The following is a 23165-nucleotide window of genomic DNA, read 5'->3' as shown; positions in this document are numbered from 1 at the left end:
TCCTATTTTAAAATTGCAATACAGAAACAGGTATTTAAGTACAACCTTAGTATCAGAAAAATGAGACTGCTGAAAAAAGTTATTATTTTGAAAGCACTCAAAAGGTTCTGCAAATGGAACTCATCTGACAATTTAAAATTTTCCTACCTATTACCAGTGAGTTTCAAATCTGCTCAAGATTAAATAAATTTACATTCAGCTCATTTTACACAAAAAAGAAGAAAACACACTGAAAATCTAGACATACAAGACACATACAAGAATTCCTAATTTCTTCTATTGTGTGAAACACTTACAAAGAGTTGCATTTGGAGCAATGAAGTTTAACAGACTGATAGAGCTTCTGGGGTTTATAAGTTCTCAGCTTTGCTCTAATGCGATACTGTTGAGGAGCTGTGCTGTTCAGAATGGTTTTCAGGTCTGTGTTACTCAAATCCTGATGATCTGTCAATACTGTAAAATAACAAAACACATACAAAAAAGCCATGCATACCTATTAAATATCATAATATTTGGAACATGGGATATGGCTATTGCAGGTATGCATTTTCCCTTAATTCCCAGCTTCTCTTCCCTTCTCTGATGCAGCCTCAGTTTTATCAATACAATTTGTTACTACAGTATTTAAGAGATATCACAACAGGTTGGTGGAGCATGGAATTCAACATTGGGTTCAGAACACCAAACATGTAGAAAAACCCAAATGAAAGTGCAGTATTTAAATATGCACTATTCCTTTGAAAACAGAAAAAAAATAATGTCACATTCATAAATTTATATTCTTAGAATACATTTTCCTATAATAAGTAAAAGATATTATTTCAACCTTTGAGCTGATGTCTCAAAATATTTTCCTCTTTAGTAAAAAGGGGATTCACTTTGAGCTCAAAATGTTTCTTACCTGTCACGGATAACTGCTGACATCTCTCTAAGTCTAATTCATGATCTAGAGTAAAAAATAATTTTCTAATTATTTTCCTTTCTTCTTTATTCTTTCTCATGATAAATAGATACAGACAGGCAGACATACACAAAACCAAGAAGCTGAACAATAGAAAATGGAAATCCTAATAATGTACAAAAATGAAATGGTAAAAGGAAAAAGCAAAGTAAGGAGGAGACAAACACTTGACACCAAGAGTTAATCTATTTGAGGAAACATACACACATCAAACAGCAATTCTCATAAAGATGAAGACTTTTCAAATATATACTTTGAAAGACACTGCTGAAATAAACTGTATTCATCCCCCTGTAATTCTACTGGAGAAGAGTAGAAGTACGTTATTCTAACCAAGGTGATAGAATCAGCCAGGATAATCAGTTACTTAAATTGCTCTGTTACCAGCTCCTCTGTCCCATTCAGCAGGAAAACCACATTTTCCAAAGTTACTTTAGAAGGGCTCCTCAGCAAAGAGCTGTTTATAGTGTTTTCAGTGCTTGTCTCTGAGGAATCTCCCCTTAGAGGGAGGGTTATATCACTCTGCCTTGTAATCTAATATAGTATGACTAAGAACACTATCTGTGTTTAATAATTTCTTCATTACCTCTTATGAAAGTATTTTTCCATGTACATGAAAGGCTTCTGCTGTGAGACAAGGGATGTCAATTTCCAGTCTAATAACCCAAAAGATTTCTCTAAAACTTTGTATGTGAAAATAACATTATACACTCAGAGAAGCAGTAACTGTGACCTTATCTTGACCATGTATATATATATGAGGACAGAGCAAATCAGCTTTCAGTTGCCCTTACCTGTAAGATTGTTAAAAGTGCTGTCTAATTCCAGTGAAGACATGCTTTCATTATTCTGAGTGTCTGCCAGATCCACAGATTCTAAGAATCTAAAAATAAATTATGAAACACTTTATAACAGAGAGAAGTCTTTGATATATATACACACACACACAAAAATAACCATGGGACTCCACATACACTTGTATGAAATCTACTGTTTACGTATACACAAGTATAATGTTCAGACATCAATTTTCCCAAGGGAGACATAAAACTCAAGCCATGCAGGAGTGTATAATAATGACACAGATGAGAAACTTCTTTTCAAATCGCTTTTGGAATTTTAAACACAATGTAGTGCCAAAGGACTGCCACTATATTACTGGAAACAGCTCTCTTGATAATGGAATGTGGTCTTTGGTCACCTGGCCTTTCTTAAAAGGAAAAAAGAGAGGTTCTGACCTCTGGATGAAGGGGCAGGTCGCTCAGGAGTACTACAATGTCATAAGGTAGTCAAGGGAGAAAACTAAAAAGGCCAAAGCATAACCTGTCTACTGCTGTAAAAAGACAATAAAAATATTTTAGCAATAAAAGGAAGACTAAGCAGAAGCTGTCCTTGACTGGATGTGGGAGGGATACATAGTGACAAAGGATGAGAATATGGCCGAGGTACTTGATGCCTTTGCCTCGGTTTTAATGTGTAAGTCCAATTGTTCTTTGTGTACTGAGTTGCCTGAGCTACTAGACAGGGATGGGGAGCAGAATGAAACCTCCATAATCCAAGGGTAAATGTGTAGCAAACTGTTGCACCACTGAGGCACGCAGATATCTGTGGGGCTGGATGGAATCCATCCAGGGGTATTGAGGGAGCTGGCAGAAGTGCTCATGAAGCAACTTTTCATCATCTATTAGCAGTCCTGGATAATCAGGGAGGTCTTACTTGACTGGAGGTTAGAAAATGTGACGTCACTCAAAATAAGGGGCCAGAAGGAAGATGAAGGGAACTACAGGCCTGTCAGTCTTACCTTGGTGTCAGGGAAGGTTATGGAACAGAGCACCTTGAGTGCCATCACATGGCACGTGCAGGACAAGGCAATCAGGCCCAGCCAGCATGAGTTTATGAAAGGTCCTGCTTGGCTATTCTGATCTCCTTCTAGGACAAGGTGACTTGCTTAGTGGATGAGGAAGAGGCTGTCGATGCTGACTACCTGGACTTTAGAAAAAGCCTTTGACACTATTTCCCAAAGCATTCTTCTCAAGAAACTGGCTGTTCATGGCTTGGACTGGTGCATGATTTGTTGGTTAGAAAAATGGCTGGGTGTCTGGACCAAGTGAGTTGTGTTGAATGGTGTTAAGTCAGTCACAAGTGGTGTTCCCCTGGGCTCAGTACTGAGGTCAATTCTGTTAAACAGATATATATAGCAAGAGGAAATAGCCTCAGGTTGCACCAGAAGATATTTAGATTGGATATTAGGAAAACTTTCTTCATTGAAAGGGTTGTCAGGCAGTGGAACAGGATGCCCAGGGAAGCAGTTAAGTCACTTAAGTGGAGATACTTAAAAACATGGTTTGGTGATGGACTTGGCAGAGTCAGGTTAACAGATGGACTCAATAATCTTTAGATTTCTTCTCAACTAAATAACTCAATGATTCCTTATGAATATAACACAATTCAGTAGAGCATTTATACTACATGATTCAATTTGAACATCTGTAAGTTTCACTATTTCCAAGTAATACATATGCAGCTGCTTAAAATGTTCTCAATTCATTTGCTTAACCATTGCTTTTATCTTTAAAGTTGATATACCACTATAAACCAGAATAAATAAGTTAATGTGGTCAGGCCCTATTACAGCACTACAAAAAAAAAAAAAAAAAAAATCTGAATCCCTACTGGATTTAAAATGTGAAAAATTAGCTTTTATTTACCTATCCTCCCTAATGCTTCCTCTTCATTTTAACAGTGCTGAAAACATGCCCTTTCCCAGAATTTCTGGTTCTTACATATATTTAGAACTCTGAACTATACAGTTGTTACTTTAGCCTAGAGTTTTCCAGAATCATCTAGAAAAAAAACAAGAATGTACAAATAAAACTTACGCTTTTAGTTCTTTAACATCTGGGTTACTTTCTGGTAAGACTCCTATTCCTCGACCATAGCAGGTGCCACCATGAAGATGAAATTCTAAATGTGAGACATCTTGGTGAGCACTTACTTGTTTTGCATGAATACTGTAAATTCTCAGAAAACTTCCAATCTTAAGGAAAAAAAATAATTGGATAACACAAAGTTAGCTATTTACTTGAAAAACTCAATGCCTCACAAAGTTTCTTCCTTCTTTTCACTGAATTGAATGAAGAATAGCTGAAGCTGTCAGGGACGCTCTGGAGATTGCCTAATCCAACCCCCATGGCCCAAAGGAGAGTCAAGTACCACAGGGTGCTGTCTCCAGCGGAATTTCAATTATTTTCAAAGAAGGAGACCCCAAAACCTCTGTGAGTGACCTGTTTGTTTTGCTTTATCAGACATTACAGGCAGCAAAGGCTGATTCAGAACCAGTGCAAGCCTGCTGGCAAATCTGATTCTCAAGCAGACTTCAGAAGACAGATCAAATGAGGCAATATATTCCTTTCCTGAGGGCACAATTTGTCTTCTTTATTCACAATGCAGCCCTTCTGAGACTGACAAGTTGTGATTTGTCCACGTATGATCACATTCAACAATTGGCCTCATGTCCATCATGATGCATGACATACCACCTGTTATGTACAAACACAAACACATCTGCTTATCATATCTTACACTTTACATTAGAGGTAATATTTTTTCAGCATCAGGACAAAAGGCAACATGTTAGAAATTCAAAGATTTGGCACTGTTCCTATCTCTGTTAGGTGGTATCCTCAGGTACATGGAGAATATACTTCTTGTTTTGCTTAGAATTATTTTGTGTTCTTTGAAACTGTTTTGTCAAGCTACACAAATGGACTTAAACTAACTTATACAAGTACCTATTAAAGAAGCTATAGACTGCTGAACATCAAACAGATCTTTTAATTTTGCTTTCCTAAGGAACACCCCTGTCCCCCTCAGAAAATCTCAAATCAAGGTTCTAAAGGTAGATAATCTGGAGACTTACACAGCTGATTTCCCTTTAGTGTGTTTTAAAGACCTTTTTGAATCAAAATAATTACCACCCAAACATTTTTCTAATGTATAACCTAGGATACTTGGCAAGCTACACACATTCAATAACCCATATTTATGTTCACTCTAAGTACCTTTTAAATACGCCTATACAAATGACTCATTATTTTCAATTTACTGCAATTAACATGAATATTATAGCAGGCAGTCTGGTAAATCCTACTTCAGCTTTAACCCTTAGAAAACTAAAAATTATTCCAATTAGACTGGGCTGTCCAGGTACACCCTTTATAAATTTATGTATGTATGTATGTATAAAAGCAGATAAAGCAGCACCTTGATTCTAGAATCCTCCTCTGCTTCAAGGAACAGACTATGACTACACAATGCTGATATCAAACTGCTCTTTTAAAATAATCACACATTAAAAAGGCAGCATATTTTCAAATTCAGACACCAGGGACATGAAAAGTTCACTTCAGCCTGCACCTATTTTGCTTCTGGCATGGAGCTCTTACCAGAGTTTTAATTGATCTTAAGGGGCTGCTCATTCTGTTAATCCAAAGCATATCAACAGGACAGCTTCTGCGTTTAGATGACATTTAAGAGGCTCACCTGCAGGCACTTTTAACATTTTTATTTCAAAAACAATGTATGAAAAAGTATTTACTATATGTACAAATTTAAAACATTAAACACAGAAGAGGAAAACCCAGAAGCCAAAAATACATAATTCTGGTTTTGCCTTCTAAACTTAGGTATTACATGCATGAAATTCATGCAAAAATCAAGTGAGTTACATGTTTTAGTGTAACACTCAACGATTTATGGTCACAATAAAAATGTATGTTCCTTCCTATGTATGTATTTTATTAGATCTCTTTTCTGAAAATATTATTTATATATTTTAACATTGTTTAGACCTATACTGCAGAGATGAGTTTTAAACAGAATTGCCAAATACTGGAAAAGTCTGAAAGGTGATGAATGTCAAACCCAGCACCAGATCTGACTGTGCAAGACACTGCAATTTCCCTGAGCTTCTCTGGGAGGCAGCATTGCTTACAATTAACAGTGAGGAGTGAATGTGGTTGCTGCGGCTAAAAATGTTACTGTATTTCTGTTGTTCACAGAATACCTGCAGCCTGAGCACACTTCATTACTTGACTTAGTAGAAATTACAACCTATATTAAAATAAAGACCATGGTTTACAAACCCATCACTAAAATCTTGTATAAAACCAACTCCATACTTGGATTTTACAGCAGTTCTGTTCATGAACTATCAAACTCATTTAGAGTAAGCTCATTTAAAACTAAATTAAAGCAATTAGAGCACATCTCCTTCAGTAATTTCAAATATACCAATACCTTATTTTCTATCTAATTAAAATGTGACTATTTTAAAAATACTTAAGGCTAAAAAGAATTAGAATGAAGAAGTCACATATGTAGTTCCCTGTAATTGGCCAACTAAAACTTTTCAGCACAGTAAATTCTCATAACTATTTCAAAACATACAAGGTTGCCTCTAAGACACTGATGAATTCAGAATGGTCACTTATCATTCCAGATAAATGATCATTTTGGCCACAAAGACACTCATTACAAGAGGCTGTTCTGTATTTACAGGAACCACTTATGAAAATAAACTGTACTAATTTTATGCCCTTTTTTACAGATAATGATTTTCAATATGATTTTTTTATCATTTTATCATATCAACAGTCTAATTTTAGTGAGTAAATTATGATAGAACAGTTAGCAAAACTTCTCAGTCCTAGCTACTATCAATGAAGACACGACATGGTATACAGTGGGAACAGCTGACAATACTCATATTCTGCATCTGAAGATACAAAACACAAAGCAAATATTTTGAAACTATGGACTAGGACTTGGAAGCATGCTCCAGGTTAATGGTACTAACCAGAAATCACATGACAGCACAGAGCTGTTGGTATCAGGCCATAAGAGGAACCCACAATACCACAATAAGGAAATCTCCAGCCAGTGGACAGCTGGACCCACACTGTGCACTGACCACTGATTTTACCATCTAGCAAACTGCCCCAGATGGAGCAACCCATGTTGCAGACCTATAATCCTGAATATCTTTGGAAAAAATGGAAGAAGACAGGCTGAAGATCAACAAACTAAAACCTATGGGGAGCAAATGTTCTATGGGAGAGCTAGTTGCAAGCTGTGCATGCAGATACAATTTTAAAATAACAACACATATTTCATAATTTCTTTCCAATCTGCCCTTCTTGGTGCCCTAAAGATTGCACTAAACAATTGTTCCTACATGAAATATCACTTTGGAGCTGTAACTCTCATGGCAATAGTACACAATGACATCAGAGAGTGTAATCTAAGAATTCTGTAACTTTTTACTTACAAAAAGGCAACTCTAAGATACTGTCAAATGCAGAGAAGATGGCTGAAAAATACTACACTTCTGTTGTTTCTGAAACCATGTTGTCAAAACATCTAGCACAGTTTGATCACACAGTTCTTGCATTTACACTCAGGAAGGTGCACATGCACTAAACATTCTCCAGTTTTACACTCCTACATCAATGATTTTTTAAAAAACACCTTTACATAACAAGATGCTGCACTAGGCAAGATATTATACAGATGAATACAGAGTACTTAAATTATCCTTTCTTATGATATGACATAATTTCCACTAGTATTTAAAAACAAACTTTTATTAAGTCTTTCATTTTAGGATGATTCCCCCAAAATTTCATTATCTTTAGATTATTCTGTGAAATCAAATTATTTGCATGTGCTGAAAACTGAACTTTAACTGTTAGTTAACTGTCAGTCCTTTTTCTTCAGTAACTCCTCTAAAACAACCCACTAGAAAGCAGTGTTCGAAAGACATCTAACTTAAAACTTCTATAGCTTGGATGAGTGAAAATTCTGCAACTTCAGATACAACCATAAGGAGAAACAGCCCACGTGTCTCAAACCATTTTTCTTAACAGATTCTCCTTCGACATTAGAGCTTCTGTTATGCAGTATAAAGCAAAAGCACAGATGCTTTTCAGATAGGAAAGAAAGGAAAAAAATTTAGAGAGCTTCTGTTGGATGGGGGTAAATCCCACATACCGCATATTTAATAGGAATTCCTGAATATAAATGGGAGAGAGTAATTAATGGAATACCATCACCCATTTATGAAAATATGTTTTATTAACAGTAAAATATTTTCCCCTTAATTTTCAAAACATACTGCTTCACTGGAACATTAGTAGTTATTTGTATCAATAGATCACACCAGCTAGCAAGAGAAAAATTATGGAAGATAACCTGTAAGTAATTAGATACTTTTGTGAGCTATTTTTGTTATGAATTCTTATACAAAGACAGGTTAATTTGCTCTCTGTCATTTACTTATGAATAGGCATTAATCTATCAAATTGTTTTCATGTCTGCTGATAGCCCCAGCCTAAAAAATGGTGATCACTTATCTTTATTTTATGGTAAACACTTTTTTAAAGACAATGGTTTGGATTGGAGAGCAAGGCATAGAATGAAAAATGTGTACTTTGCTAAGGTACTGTATTCAGAAGCAAGATGGCAGTGTTGCTGAAGCATACTTGTTTTCTCTAAGCATAATCAACATTACTGACCCACTACATGAAGATTGCACTGCAACCTGCACAAGTTTGTAAAACAGAAAACCTTTTATTGACTTTAGAATTACAGGTCTTTCACAGGACTACAAGTTTAACCCCACAAGTTTAACCTCACTTTATATCACTTAAAAATAATATTAACACACACAATACATTTTCTGAGTTCAGTATTTTCACAGGATTATATATGATATTACAGTGCCTGGAAGGACCTACTTATTTGGAAAAAAAAATTTTCATGGCAATTTTAAAGTCATGAGGCTGTTTTACTCATGTTGAAGGTGTTTTGCATTCAAACAGAAGGTATGGGAAACAGAGTAAAAGAAGTACATATGAAACTAATTAACAGCAGAACTGAATTGATAAATTCTCTGAAGTGAGTTCTAAGCATAAAATAAGCAACAAGAGTCAGAAATACCAGACTGTGCATTACCTGAAATGATTTTGCCAGTTGGACATGGTTATCATAGACAAGAATGTCCACTGTCAGTTTTCGCAGCTGATAAAGATGAACTTTATCTCCTTCCATGTCTCTTGCTTCCACTGGTACCTTCCATGTTGGGTAGGGACATTTTGTGCCATCCCATACCTGCAATGCAAATACAGTATTTGAATATGCTCATAATACTTTAGATGTGATTTATTAAAAAAATCACTGAAATTAATTTTAGGTTTCTTTCGAAAATTCTCCACTAGTAACATGAGCTCAATGCTTAAAATAATGATATATTTCATAGTACAATCAATTGTTAATATAACATAGACTTGGAATGACATAGTAAATTTAAACCATTATTATAAAACATGTAAGCAAAGTACAGTAACAATACTGATCACACCAGTTGAGCTGTTTTTTCAGCTTGGTGGGTTATTTAGTTTAGCAAATCAACAAAATAATAAGACATCTGTCTACAGTTTTTTAAAAAGGTTTCTCCTCTATCATGAGCAATATTTCATGAGAAAGGGATTTTGCTCTCCTTGAAAAATAAAGGAAATTGGCACCAGCATGCCAGTGTTAATCTATCATTTTTAAGCTTGTCTGATGCATTTTAATATGGATTTAAGTATATATTTTATGCTACTAAAAAAAACATACTGTCAAAGGAATTACATATCAGAAAAATTGATATACTGATATTTGATTTGAAACTTTTACCTTCCTAAGTATATCCCAAGTTTGTCTTCCCAAGTCATTATCTTTACCACACAAACAAAAAAAAAAAACAGACTTCAGATCTGACAACACAGATAAGAGTATATAGAAATATTAATAATTTAAGAAAGCCAATGTCTCTGTCCTTGCAAAGGGTTCCTCAATGATCAACATATGTTTAATAATGAACAACTTAATTACAGCCCCAAAAAGTCCTGAAATTTTATTGGTTCTCATTTGACATCTATTTCACAAGGGACAATTAAATAGAAATATTTGTAACAACTGCAAAACATATCATACTATGACACCTAAAGATTTGTTTCTGTGTAGTGCATGCACTGTTCTGCACAAGAAAAATCTTTGCTGTCCTCATGAAGGAATAATGCAGTCTGCTGTTTCTGAAATTTAACAATACAGCTAATACATGAGTACCAGTAAGAATTTTATGAAGTCATAGCATGGAAAATAAGAAGCTATGCATCAATCACCTTTTAACTATCAACTTACAGAAGAAAGAAAAAGAAATACAGAGTTTCAGAATAACACCAGACTGATAAATCTGCTGCTAAAACCTGAAAAGTTATGCAGACCTTTTTATTTAGCTGGTGTTGAGGATCACCCTTGGAAAGCACTCTCCTGTTGTGTGACACTTCGTATTTAGCACTTGCAGTGAGAACTGATCCCCAAAGTGCTTATGTGTAACTAAAAAAAAAAAAAACCTGCCAAAATTTTTTAGATAGTGCTACTTATGCTTTAATTTTACCCAGCTGATCTAGAAAAATGAGCAATTGCTAACTAAAATACAAGGTTAAAACTTTGACTTAGGAATATTTTTCAGCTTAAAGGAAAGTTTCTATTTCTGCAATATTTATCTATAAATGTTTGTGAAGCAATAATCCATACCAATACCATCTTACAAATCCTCTCAAGAAATAAATCAGATGAATAACTCTAAAGAGAACTGGAACATCTGCTTTGATTCATAGAAATAAGATGGTCATAAATTTGCTTCGGATATATTTATCTGCATTACCTTTAACTGAATTATATGTTTTATCAAAAATTAAATGAGAATATTTTAATAAATAAATCTAATAAATTAAAAAGTAATAAATCTACCTTTAGAAGAAAAGAAGATCCATCCACTTTTGCTTTTCCTACCAGCTGGCAAGTGAGATCAAAGAACAGCATTGGCTGAACACCAGACAATTTTGCAGCTGGTCCAGGAATAGAAAGATTACTGGCTGCCCAAGCACGTAACTCTTCTATTACTTTCTGTTCTTCATCCATGAAAGTGTACACTTTGCTGGAGGTTCGAGGAACTACTGGAGCTCCTACAGTTCCATCAAATGTCAAAGATGAAAATCCACCACTAGTAATTCCCTGCATTTGTCCATTGTATTCCCTGATCTGTAACACAACATGAAGAAAAAAAAAAAAAAGGGTTACACTACATTAAAAGACATCTATGTTTCTGGTTTATTATGTGAAGAAAGAATGGACCATTGATAATTTTTGTCCCTGGTGCTAGTAGGAGAAAGAAGCAAAAAAAAAGTAAAACAAATTAAAAAAGTAAATTGACAATATTAAGAAAACAAAGTTAATAAGCATAAAATCTACACAATTTCTTCTTTTTAAAAAGGTAGGCTGTAAATATACAGCACCAGTACAGGCTATTTTATTCACAAATTTCAAAATGTTAATGCAGGGAACACATCAGGATTGCTTTCACAGCTGTGAAAAACCGAGGCATGAGAATGGGTCGCAGAGCAGAGTAATGGCAGAGCAAAGTTATTATGGATTCCTGTTTTCTGCCTCTCACAAGAGCTCCATTTCCTGATATTACGAAGCTGAAAAAGTATTTTGTTCTAGGTGTTATTTCTTTTCTAAAAAGCAAAGAGTGACCTGTTTTCATCCCTTGTATTATGAATACAACTTTCAAAATTACTCCTATGTCTACTGCCCAGCAAATGGCAGGTCCCCTCTGTTCTGCTGATTTAGCTGTGTACCTGCGACCAAATAAAACACAGTGTCCTACGTCTGAAGCATTCCTTCATGGATCTAGTCTAATCTTACTGTTCCCTGCACTTCATATATATTAAAGCACTCCATGACTCATTAACAAGAAATCTCAAACCAACTGTTTTGATTCATCCCTTTAAAATTAAAATTTACTTACCAAACAAGATGTCTGAATATAGCATTTCTGAGACAATCTAGTTTAGGATTCCCACTGCTCAACTTCCAAACTTTTCATTATTATTTATTTATTATTATTTATTATTTAAAAGTATAGATTCAGAAAGACATGACAGAAGTTCTAAACAGAAACACTTTTTAGCAGAATACTGCCAAGGACTTAGGCCTAAATTTTATAAACATACTGAAATTTTAACAGCACGCAAACCACGTGTTTCTTGGAAACTCATAAACAAGACAGTTCAGTTTTGCAGACAGGAACTTCTTTAATAACTACTACTATGATATAATGCAGAAATGCATTAAAGATCATTTCTAGCATAAACCTCCATCTATTTCAGCATTCTCCAGACCTGACCAACTGGGCACACCAATTCAACATGTCCTTTTTCTTCATTGTAACACTGAAAAGTTATATTCCATAGCTTTTCAAAACAGGCCTCATCCAGAGAGGAGGAAAACTCATCTATTTACTCATTTATCTTCTATCAAAAGACATGTCTGACTTGTCAAATGTTTCTCAAAGTGTTCTAATTTCCAGTTTATTTATTTATATATTTTTTCACAAATCCTTTTAAATCATGATCAATCTATCTTGACTTCTTTATTGCTAAAAATTCTGTCCTATTTATGAAGGCTCTAACTCTTCCAGGAAACCCAATCAAGAAGCTACTTTGTCTTCCTGGTCTTTCACTAGTATTTCACCATAGCATATTTACCCCATTTCCCAAATTCTTTACATCATGTTTTGAGCATTCACGAGGCTGTGCTTGAACACACCAATGCCCTCATCTCCTAATACCCTCAGTTAGGTGATGTGAAATCACAGAATCATAGAAGTCAGTCTTAATGTATGGAAAAGCAATTATAGAATAACAAAAGAGATAAAATATGTAAGGTAAACCCAAAGCATTATGATGAGAAAATTACCAAATGTCCTTAGGCACAGGCATATGGAAAAGCTTCTGAGAAGTCTCAAAGGTAAAAAGGATTCAAGAACATTATTTAGTGAACAACAGAACAAACAGGAAAAGTAACTGTAGGATGGGTAGCAGAACAAAATATTTCAAGGATGGAAAATTACCGATGTCAGAATCACAACAGATGACACTCAACAGAAATTCTTTGGGCTTATCTTTTAAAAACAAACCATTGATAAAGAGATGAGGAATCACTGAAGTGTACAATGAACTCTAAGCAGATCTCTGATCAAGTTAAGCACTGATACTGTAAACTAGTTATATTTTCCACAAATTATGTTGAAATGGAATTAAACTTAGTGAAATGAGCTAATTGGAACTTCTGTATATAATGACAACTGCCTCTCAGCAGATTTCATGTTATTTCTAGAAGCCCTAGGGATTTTTTTAAAAAACTGAAGAGGTAGAGAATAACAGGGAAGGAAGGCAGATGGCTCTAACCTTAAAAACTGCCTGACAATTGTAAATTAATTCAGTAAATAATGGTAGCTAAACAAAACTCTCTTCTGGGACAAAATAGGCACAGATAAAACGTATTTTGTTTGTTCTAAGCAGGCAAGTAAATTCCAATACATATGGCAGGAGTCTTAGTCATAGTTTTTATAAACTGTGAAATCTCACCTCAAGAAACTGCTTGGACAATAAACTCTACTGATTTCTATGGGGTACAATTCTACCCTGAATATTGTCATCAAAAAGAAGCTGATCTTAAAATATTTATAAATAATTTTACAGCAACCTAACCACCCACCTGATTTATTTATTTATTTCAGTAAAGGTGGTATTTTTCACCTCACTCAATGGTAAACTGTGATAGTAAGTAGTGTATAAAGCTGGAATAATAGCATCTCCAAGGTAGTTTCCATGAAAACTGATAGCTAAATTGCATAAGCAAAGGACTATTATGAAACAACTGCAGTCACACATCAGCTTAGAATATGAAAACTACATTGCTTTAAAGGCATCTATTAAGCTATGTACAGGTTTTTCTATTAAAAAGGAAGATTACCCAAAATAAATTTAGCTATTGACTTATGGAAAGACCAGCAATCCAAGATATTACTTTGAGACCCGAATACATTAAGCTTAAAACTTGATTACTACCTACACATATACAATTATTTCAAGATATCATGTTGTGGTTTGTTTTCAAGAAATCAAAATGTCTCAAACTAACTGAAAAAAAAGTCCCAAAAGAATTGCCCTGAAGTCTTTTAGGATATGAACGTCTGCAACAATTTGATTCTTAAATGGCCCATTAAATGTGAGTTGTTCCTTTCTGTTATGGACTTCGTAGAGAAAAATTAAAATCCTGGATTTATGATAATTTGTCCATCTCAGAGACTGTAGCCACTGAATATAACACACTGATGTTCTTACATGACCTACAAGAATTTTAATACCCTTAATTTGCCCCTGTTCTACCACTGTTAAAACTTTTGAGCTTTATTAGGAATTGCACATGACTAAGGGTGAAAGAGTGAGACCTTTGGAGATGCTTTAGTCACTAGTCCTGTCCAGAGTTGGAAACATCTGAACAACTTCAGTCCCCCAGTTTGGAAATCTAAATTTTAAAAATCAATTTGGAAGCAGGAAGTAACTGAGGTCCATTATGACTTTCATGTAGCGCATAAACATGTGGTGGGATGAAAGGCTAAAAAGACTCCATCATGAACACTGAACACAAACTTGCAAGCTAAAACAAAGTTGAAAATCAAGCATTTGAATGATCTACACATGCCATAAGGGAATACACAAACAGGCAAATACTCCAATACAAACAAAAAAAATTATTATGATTCCCTAAAATGGTTACTGATTTTATAACTTAATTAAAATATTATTCAAAATATGATAAACTGAACCCGAACCTTAGCACCATTTCATATCCAGAAATTAATTTATATGTAAAAGTTTGATGACTGTCACTAATGCTATTTATATGAAAAAAGTGTGTATATATACCTTTATATTTTATAAATGTTTTCTCACATTAAGTAGGATAAATCACAGTCTAAAAAAGACTGTATAACATGGTATGCTGATTTTCATTACTTGTATTAAAAAAAATATAATTCTAATGTATTTGTAGGTCCAGCTGTATGAACAGAGAGGTAACAATGAAATAGAGAAGCATTAAAGTAGTAAAGAGTATTAGAATATAAGCTGTGCTCTTATAAAAAAATTAAACCATTTAGAACACATTTAACTATGCCAAGAAAACTGAACTAGAAAAACTATCTGTAGATGACTACCAAATGAAAGTTTACAAGGCTGGTGATAGGGAAGTAAAAGGAATTTGTATGAAGATGTGAAAAACTAAACCTAGATATTAAGATGATAAATTAGAGCTTGTCTTCTACTATTGCTGAGAACTATTGTTTGTGAAATTAGATTACCAGAAATGTCTGTAGCAATGGCAATACAAATTAAGGAGAAAAATTAACAGTACATGATGTATTTCATTTGCTGGTTCACATGAATATATCACAAATATTCTATGAAAAAAACCTGTATATAAAAAGAATATATATTTAAAATAAATGAAACATTGTCTGTTTTGACAGTGATAAATTAAAAAAAGAACAGGCATTATGATACTTTAGAAATAGTCCTCAGAGAAAGCAGACAGTACATTTGAGAAAATTCTAGTCAAGCAATAAATAATTTTTTTGTAAATGTTTGCTACGTGTTAAGATATGATTGGTAACTTGAACAAAAGTACTCAGATGAAAACTACAGAAAACACATGAGCAAATTATAAGATTTCAAATTATGGAGGAATTCTAGTGCTGCCTATAGGACAAATACTTGATTTTAAATTGAACTCCATCAAAACACCAAAGCAAGTTGCATGCCTCACATAATTTTTAAGGGAAGCAATACTCATAGCAGTACTCAATATTCTGAGAAAAATGTTGGTTACGCTATGTTAAAAATAATCTCCTAATTGTTTACTAAAGAAGTTTTAATTGCTTTCACTCACCTGAGCAAGAATTTGAAAGCACAGTTGCAGTGCCATATTTAGCAGGTTTCTTGACTTATTTTAGCAAAAAAGTCATAATCCTAACTTTGTCTGAGTTTATGTATTTGGATCACACTGGTAGCTAAGTCTGGCAGCTAAATGCTGTCAAAGTTTAATGTTGGCTCAGTACATTCTGTATCTAAGCTCCAGACTTACTCTTGTCATCCTTATCAGTCTGACAGCTATGGTCAGAGTTGCCTAGGGATAAGAAATGAGTAGATACTTGCATGTGTCTCCCTCAGTGCCTTCTATATTGCATGAAATAGAAAGGAAGAGAAGGAAGCAACTTTCATGGGAATACACAGAGACACAGACACTGCTAGTAAAGTGCAGAAGTAAGACTGCTCTTAGAAATAATGGCAAAATGGTAGGTAACATAGTGGAACAAATGCTATGTAAACTATTACTAGGTTAAGGACAATGATGCACAAGAAGACACAGGATAGAACTGTAAGGATAATTAAAAAAAATCAGTGTGAAGTTTTCATTAAGCAATGCTCCACGTTTGGAATTCAGATTCCCACTCCCCTGCAGACAGAGATGCAAAACATACATCTTATACTTGCCAACTGCCTGACCTGTGGAGGGAGTAATCATCTATATTATGGCTATAAAATCCTTTCACCAAAAGCAGCAGTGCATTTATATTGTAAATTGAAAGAGTCTGAACCAGATGAATATGCAATTGATAGTGTGCAAGGAATTTCTTTTTTTCTTGCTGTTTTTCTGCATTTTAATATTCTAAGGATCTAGGATGCCACATCCACAAAACTAAAACACTAGAAGTATAAAACATAATTAATTCCTAAGTTCGTGTATGACATGGTTACTGTTGTCTGTGCAAACATGGTTCAGCTCATGGTGCATTTATTTTGTTACACCATTCCATTACTCTATTTTTCTACAGGAAATTTTTCCTATGCAGGGCATGACTTGAAATGCTGTGGTGATGAATTAGTACTGTGTAACAAAGAAGCTGTCATCTTTAAGACTCCTACTTCATTTGTTAAAGCAACTGTAACCTACATGCAGAAGAAGTTTAGGCAAGAAAATGAGAGCTATGATAAAATGATAGGATATTAAGAATTTGTAATTGCTACAGAACTTACATTATGCAGAGGAAGCCATATAAGTAAAATTTACAGTAAGTCACTCCTTTGGTCTTCATTTCCCAAGTGTTCCACAAGAGTCACACTGCTCTATAATGCTGTATATTTGGCAAAAAGAGCCACTAAAACACATCCAAGACAATGACTGCATCAATCAACTACAGTAGGTTGAACAAGATGAACACCTAAATAAGTGAATGTTTCACTTTCTCCAATTCTCAGACATTGAAATGGAAATCAATCAGAAACTCATTCCACTGGGAGTGAGGAAATAAACTCGTTTGTGAATCACCTACGGGTAACTAAAGAAAAGCCAAATAGAAAATAAAAAAAAATTATAATCATGGCAGGGTTTGAGTAATATACAAAAGGCAAAATACATGCCTTTTGTATGGCATCCCAAGTCAAGCAAGGACAAAATATGGCAGATTTAGTCAGTACCAGCAGGTTGCCTCTTCCCTCTCCTTAACAGCTTAAACATCCAGCATTAAGTCTAAGCTTCTGAGAGCATCTACAGTGAGCCACAAAAATAGTTACAAGATAACTCCACTTGAGATAACTCCATCTTTGCCATGAAGACAGAGGGAGGCTTGACAATCAGATGACACATCCAGCTTCTGTGCTGCAGGGTGGGGAAGTCCCCCCCACTGTCATCTCTGCAGAGCACTGACTGTGTTTGAAGGTCCAAATACAGTATAGCAGTTCACTAAGTACTAGAATTCGTGAGAAATCATCATAATAAGTCATAAAAACACACTTCAAGGAACATTAACAGAAATGTAATTAATACTGGATAACCCGCTAATCTTTTAATTCTATTACTTAGGCACTTAAAATTTTCATTCTCTTCAACAAATACTGAGCAAATAAAATGATTCTCTACCCCAACAGAATCCTCTCCATTAAGTTCATATTAGCTCTGAACCACCGGACCTTGCCAACATCTGTGTTACTCTGAAGAGAAGTTACTCATTAGCAGATGAGAGTGAGCAGGGAGCAGTAATTTTTAAAATGTGTTTGCGATCAGCGTCAACTTCTTGGAAGTCTCAAAAGCATATCTGGGACAGAGACATGTGAATACACACTGTAATGTAATTAGACAATGTAATTAGAACTCTAGTTAGAGTAGATTTCTTTTTTCTTGTTACAAACTGTATGGCACAGCAATCACAAATACTATAATGTTATAGCTGAAAGAGAGGAGGACATCACTCCCCTCCCAGTTGACCCCCTGCAGCTGGCATCAGGCTTCTTTTTCAGATTTTTATCTGGTTAGATCAGGTAAGAAAATTTCCAAAATAATTGTTAGCCTGGGGTAGTCAAAAGAACCCTATAAAGAAAAAGCCAATTAAGTGACTCCAGATCATTCTAAGTTATAAAATAATTAAACAAGCTACCACTTTATGCATCTGATGAGATAAAGGCTGTGAGCAGCTGGAGGTCAGTTAGGGCTGGAAAAAACCTAAACAGTTCAGCTGGAGTGAAAAAAAAAGACTATGGGGTGAATTAAAAAACTCTACCTTTAAATACTGAAACACTATATTGGAGACTTATGAAGTAACAGTTGCTACAAATTTTACAGTGTTCTTAAAAAATCATTGCCACATGAGATCAGTGAGGCTCTTTATATATCAACAGGTTTCCTTAAGAAGTTTATATTAAATGTAGACAGTAGAGCTGAGACACTATTCAGTTTCATTAAAAGAGTGTGCATACATAACTTAGGTGGCGTATTCTGCTTTGGTTTTCTTAATCTGTAATCCCTATGTTTCAAAAAAGCCACTATTAACCTACAACAGACTTTTAAATTATCTTTAACCAGGCTCCTTTTGAGTTTCTCCTTTTTCCCATTTATGTGAAATGACAATATGTTTTTTCATTTCAGAAGTAATAAACATGTTTCTACCTCCACTGGATTTCAGAAAAGCATATCTGTGTACCACTCACTCATTGCTGCATTTAGTTTCCCATCTGAAGTCAGATCAATGAACTTAATTCCACTCTAATTATACATAAATATGAGGTTAAGAAAACTTTATGTTAACACAGAATAAGATAACTACTGTTTCTGAATTTTAACATGTTTTTCCTTAATAACCTGAGTGGCACAAACATCAATTACTGGATAAATCTCACCAATTTTTGTCATTTATTGTCTTTTTGTTCTCCTGTTACAGCATATCAAAACGTACATGCTTAGTACTACTGATCTTAATCCCTTTCATCATTCTTTTTACAATCCTAAATCCCTTAGATCTCTCAATTATGTTCTAATATGCAAAACATTACTTTTAACTGGCCTCTTTCAGGATATTTACTCATTTCTGCTAGAGTTACCTTAAGCAAAATCAAAATCATAATTAGGTATGGTTATCTTGCAAATTAATATGTAACATGGTAAAATAATGTATTTGATACTATCCTGCAACTCTTTTAAGTATGGTCCAGAATTACAAGACTTTCATTCTGTTTTTCTAGTGTGGTTCTGCTTCCTTATACAGTTGCAGCAGGCATAAGAAAAACATCCAGCAGAAGCAGTACCAAAGCTATAAATCCTGCTTCCTTCATAGTTTTTGATACAGATTAGTATGGGGTAAAGGAGGATAAACATCAATTTAGATTACATTTACTTTAGTAACTCTTCAAAAGATCTAAACTGCTCCACAATATAAACTCTAAAGTAATCCCTAAATTCTATTAGTTTAAGGAGGATTAAATTTTGCAGTTATGTCAGTTAAATTTTGCTCATCTAGAAGTATTACTATGTGATTTTTTTCCAACTAATTTAACAAATATTAAAAAAAGAATGCTGTTCTGGAGTCATCAGTTAAAGAGAGATATCAGCCCAGTGATGTTTTGTTGTTAAAAAACCATGATATTTATTTCCAATTTTGGTCCATAGAAAAAGCATATCTGTTTTATGGATCAGATAGCTGCTTTACCTCATGTCTTCATGTGTTAATTTTATCCCTACAGATCTCTCACTGCAAAAAAAGCAAGCACATACCCCCCCCACATCCTAGTACATACCTTTATTCTATGAAATCGAACAATATCTCCAACTTTGTAAATTTTTGGTAGGGCATCTAGATTTCCATTAAAGAGAGTGCACGTTAACTTGACGTTTGATGGGTCTACAAGTGTTACAACTGAGCAATAATCTGTAAAATATAAATGTGTGTGAATGAATAATATGCAATGTGGAGTTATTAATATAACATATATTAAACTTGGGATGAACAACCATATAGCCATTTTTTTTCCTGCTATGATCTGTGTAACTCTTCCAAAGTCAATTTAGTTACAGTGACATAACAATTGAAATGTGTCCTGTTTTGTCAATAATTAGCCCAAATAACTGAAAATGAAATGGATTACAAGCACAGGTCTGGGAGCTAGGAACACATGAAACTTTTTCTTCTGTCTGCAACAGGAATGCTATTATTTCAAATTTCAATTATTTCTCATTTTCTATAAGATGGGAAGGATAGCTACATTCTTGAGCAATCCTTTTCTAAGATTTATTTTTGCACCATCTCCCTGTCTTCTGAAGAGGTAATGAGCTCTATAGGTTGTAAAATAATATTAAAGCATAAATTACTTATCTTTCATTTCACCAATATATTTATATGCAAGATACATACTTTGAGAACACAATCACATAGTGAAAGCTAAAAAGTATAGTAAAAATCTGAAATGAGCCCTTTTGAAGGTTAACTTCAGTAATAGAATTTCACTCGTATTACTCACCTAAAAAGTAAACTCAACACAAGACCCAAATATGACCCAAACAATATCTAGTGTTTGCAGTGACATAAATCAAACCTGAATTTTCAGCTTCCAGAAGCAAGTGTGCTCAGGGATCTTACAGGTTCAGTCTTTTACAGCATGGCAGCTGGTTAATCTGCCCGAGAACTACCCAAATACCCAATATAAATTTGGCTGTATGTTTAGAACCTCAAACACCAGCACATCTTGTCCTATTAGCTTTTATTCAAGCAGACAAGAGTGCTTTTGTTTTGCAAACTTATTTTGGTAGCATTTAATGAAACCTGCAGTTCAGGGCTGAATTACAACTTCTTCAGATTAATAGAGCAATGACATCATAACCCATTATTTTTACTTTGATGACAACTTTGATATATTTATATACACAAAATTTTGGCTTTTAGAAAGGAAAACTCACAAATCTTAGTTATTAACTGTATTCAATGATTTAAAATGTAAAATCTCTGAAGTCTGAATTCTTGAGATGGTGAACTCTCACCCTTCACAAGCCTTTTTTAATAATCTAAATTTTCACAGTAAATGCTAACATACAATGCTATTCATCCTTCTGACCTGCATAATAAATGCACCTCATTAAAAAACCCACCACTACTATGTAAAGCAGCTTTTTAGAAAAGAAAATAAGAATTAGGCAACACAATAATTTATTACAATCACAAGGAGTATCTTAAAATGAATACAATTCCAAGTCAAAATCAGTGGAAGAAGAACACTGATCTCACACCTTCTAGGTCCCTACTTTAACTATTTTGAAATAGGAATGTTCTGTAACCCTGTATTAAGTGTTACTGTCATTAAAAAGCTAAAATGTCCTCTCTTTAATGACAGTTTAGGTTCATTCTTCAGATGATGGCTTTCTTTTTATAAACGCTTTAGCATTTCCACATTTTACAGACTGCTACATCATTTCAGTTTGATTGAGAACTTCAGTAGTTCCTAACAGATGCTTGTGTAATCAGTTTTTAAGGAAGTAAGCATAGATCTAATCATGAATCCCCTTTTGGGCAATCAGCCGCTAACCTGGATCAATAACTTCACCTTGCAAAAAAGATAAAAAAAGATGTTGACAATATTGTTTGCAATGAAGTACTCCAATTAGAGATTGCCTTCCCTTTCTCATATTTCATTACACACAAAAAAGAAAGTGAGATTATTGCAGCTAATCATTCACTCCACAAAACCACACCAAACATTAATGCTGTTTTCAAGAATTAGTGAGGCCATTCAATACACAAGGGTCTTTGCATTAAAACCAAGCAATTAGATCAGCTAACTTACCACATGTTCAACAAAAAACACAGAGAAAAATACAAATGTACACACACCCTTATATGTGTGTGGAGAAGTGAAGATAGTGGAGAAGTCCAAAACAAAACCTCTAAAGAGTCATACTGAAAATGTTTTACTACAGCTTGTTACTTCTAACATAGTGATACAATAACGAGACACAAACATCCAGTAACCACCAGAAACATCTGGTTAAACAGATGCTTTAATGCCACCATTTGTAAATTGTAGAAAAAAGTAACCATCCTGAGACTTCTTTCTATTAACTGTTTGCTTTTTCATTTTCTCTTCAGTTTTTTTAAACTTTTATTCACCTTCAATATTAGATGATATGAAACAGCAATTCTTTTAAAAATATAATACTTCACTGCATTATGAAAAAAAAATTATCTGCAGGAAGAATAAAGTGAGTTGGAAAAGCAGTAGTACTACATTGTAACATCTCAAAAGTTCCATGGTCAAGCACATAGTCTCTGTAATTGGACATTACAAAGACAGAGGCTATTTTCCTTTACTGGTTTCACTCAGGCTAAATACCTGAGATGTCCTTGGCCTTAAGGAAAGGGAGAGAGGATAGAATCAACCTCGTTAAAAAATTTAAAATACCTAAGACTCTTAAACTATTCAGGAAGGAAAGCTAAAATGTAAATTTGAACACTTCCAATGGACCTTTCAGCAGACAGAACCCCTCTGCCTGTTGGACTTGAAGGACTTCCTTGTACAGTTATCAGAACACAAAACTCTCATGCACAGACATTCCCAACTACATGTCTTGAGCTGAAGCTCACTCAGTTAAATCAACTTTCTCTTGTGTAAATAATTTATGATCATAATGAAAGCTAATTTCAGTCATCCGTGTTTTAACATTTGTCTGATACAGTAGTGGTAATGAACATTTCAAAAAATAAGTTCAATAAGCTGACAAGGCTACATTAGGTACCACTTGCTTTCAGTGAGAACACAGTGCAAATCTTCAGCCTTAAGCTTTAGATTCAGCAATATCTCATATCTAGAGGCACATACACATAGTGAATAAAGACCAATATGGATTCATTTACATTGGCTTTACTGCCCATGCT

The 23165-nt window shown here is 34.3% G+C and overlaps 1 protein-coding gene across 1 annotated transcript in view; it reads right to left on the bottom strand.

The window, feature by feature from the left end:
* Nucleotides 1–23165, bottom strand: part of POT1 (protection of telomeres 1) — a 54235-nt gene that overhangs the window by 13622 nt on the left and 17448 nt on the right. The window contains exons 9-15 of the mRNA XM_030453642.1: nucleotides 20041–20171; nucleotides 10817–11107; nucleotides 8975–9130; nucleotides 3841–3998; nucleotides 1756–1844; nucleotides 902–946; nucleotides 297–453 (exon numbers count right to left, since the gene is read on the bottom strand). Of these exons, the coding sequence (XP_030309502.1) occupies nucleotides 297–453; nucleotides 902–946; nucleotides 1756–1844; nucleotides 3841–3998; nucleotides 8975–9130; nucleotides 10817–11107; nucleotides 20041–20171 (1027 nt within the window). The remainder of the gene's footprint in view (nucleotides 1–296; nucleotides 454–901; nucleotides 947–1755; nucleotides 1845–3840; nucleotides 3999–8974; nucleotides 9131–10816; nucleotides 11108–20040; nucleotides 20172–23165) is intronic.

This window comes from Calypte anna, chromosome 1 (genome assembly GCF_003957555.1).
Source record: "Calypte anna isolate BGI_N300 chromosome 1, bCalAnn1_v1.p, whole genome shotgun sequence".
Taxonomy (NCBI): domain Eukaryota; kingdom Metazoa; phylum Chordata; class Aves; order Apodiformes; family Trochilidae; genus Calypte; species Calypte anna.
Note: the sequence above shows the minus strand (reverse complement) of the source record. Positions and strands in the feature narration are given on the sequence as shown.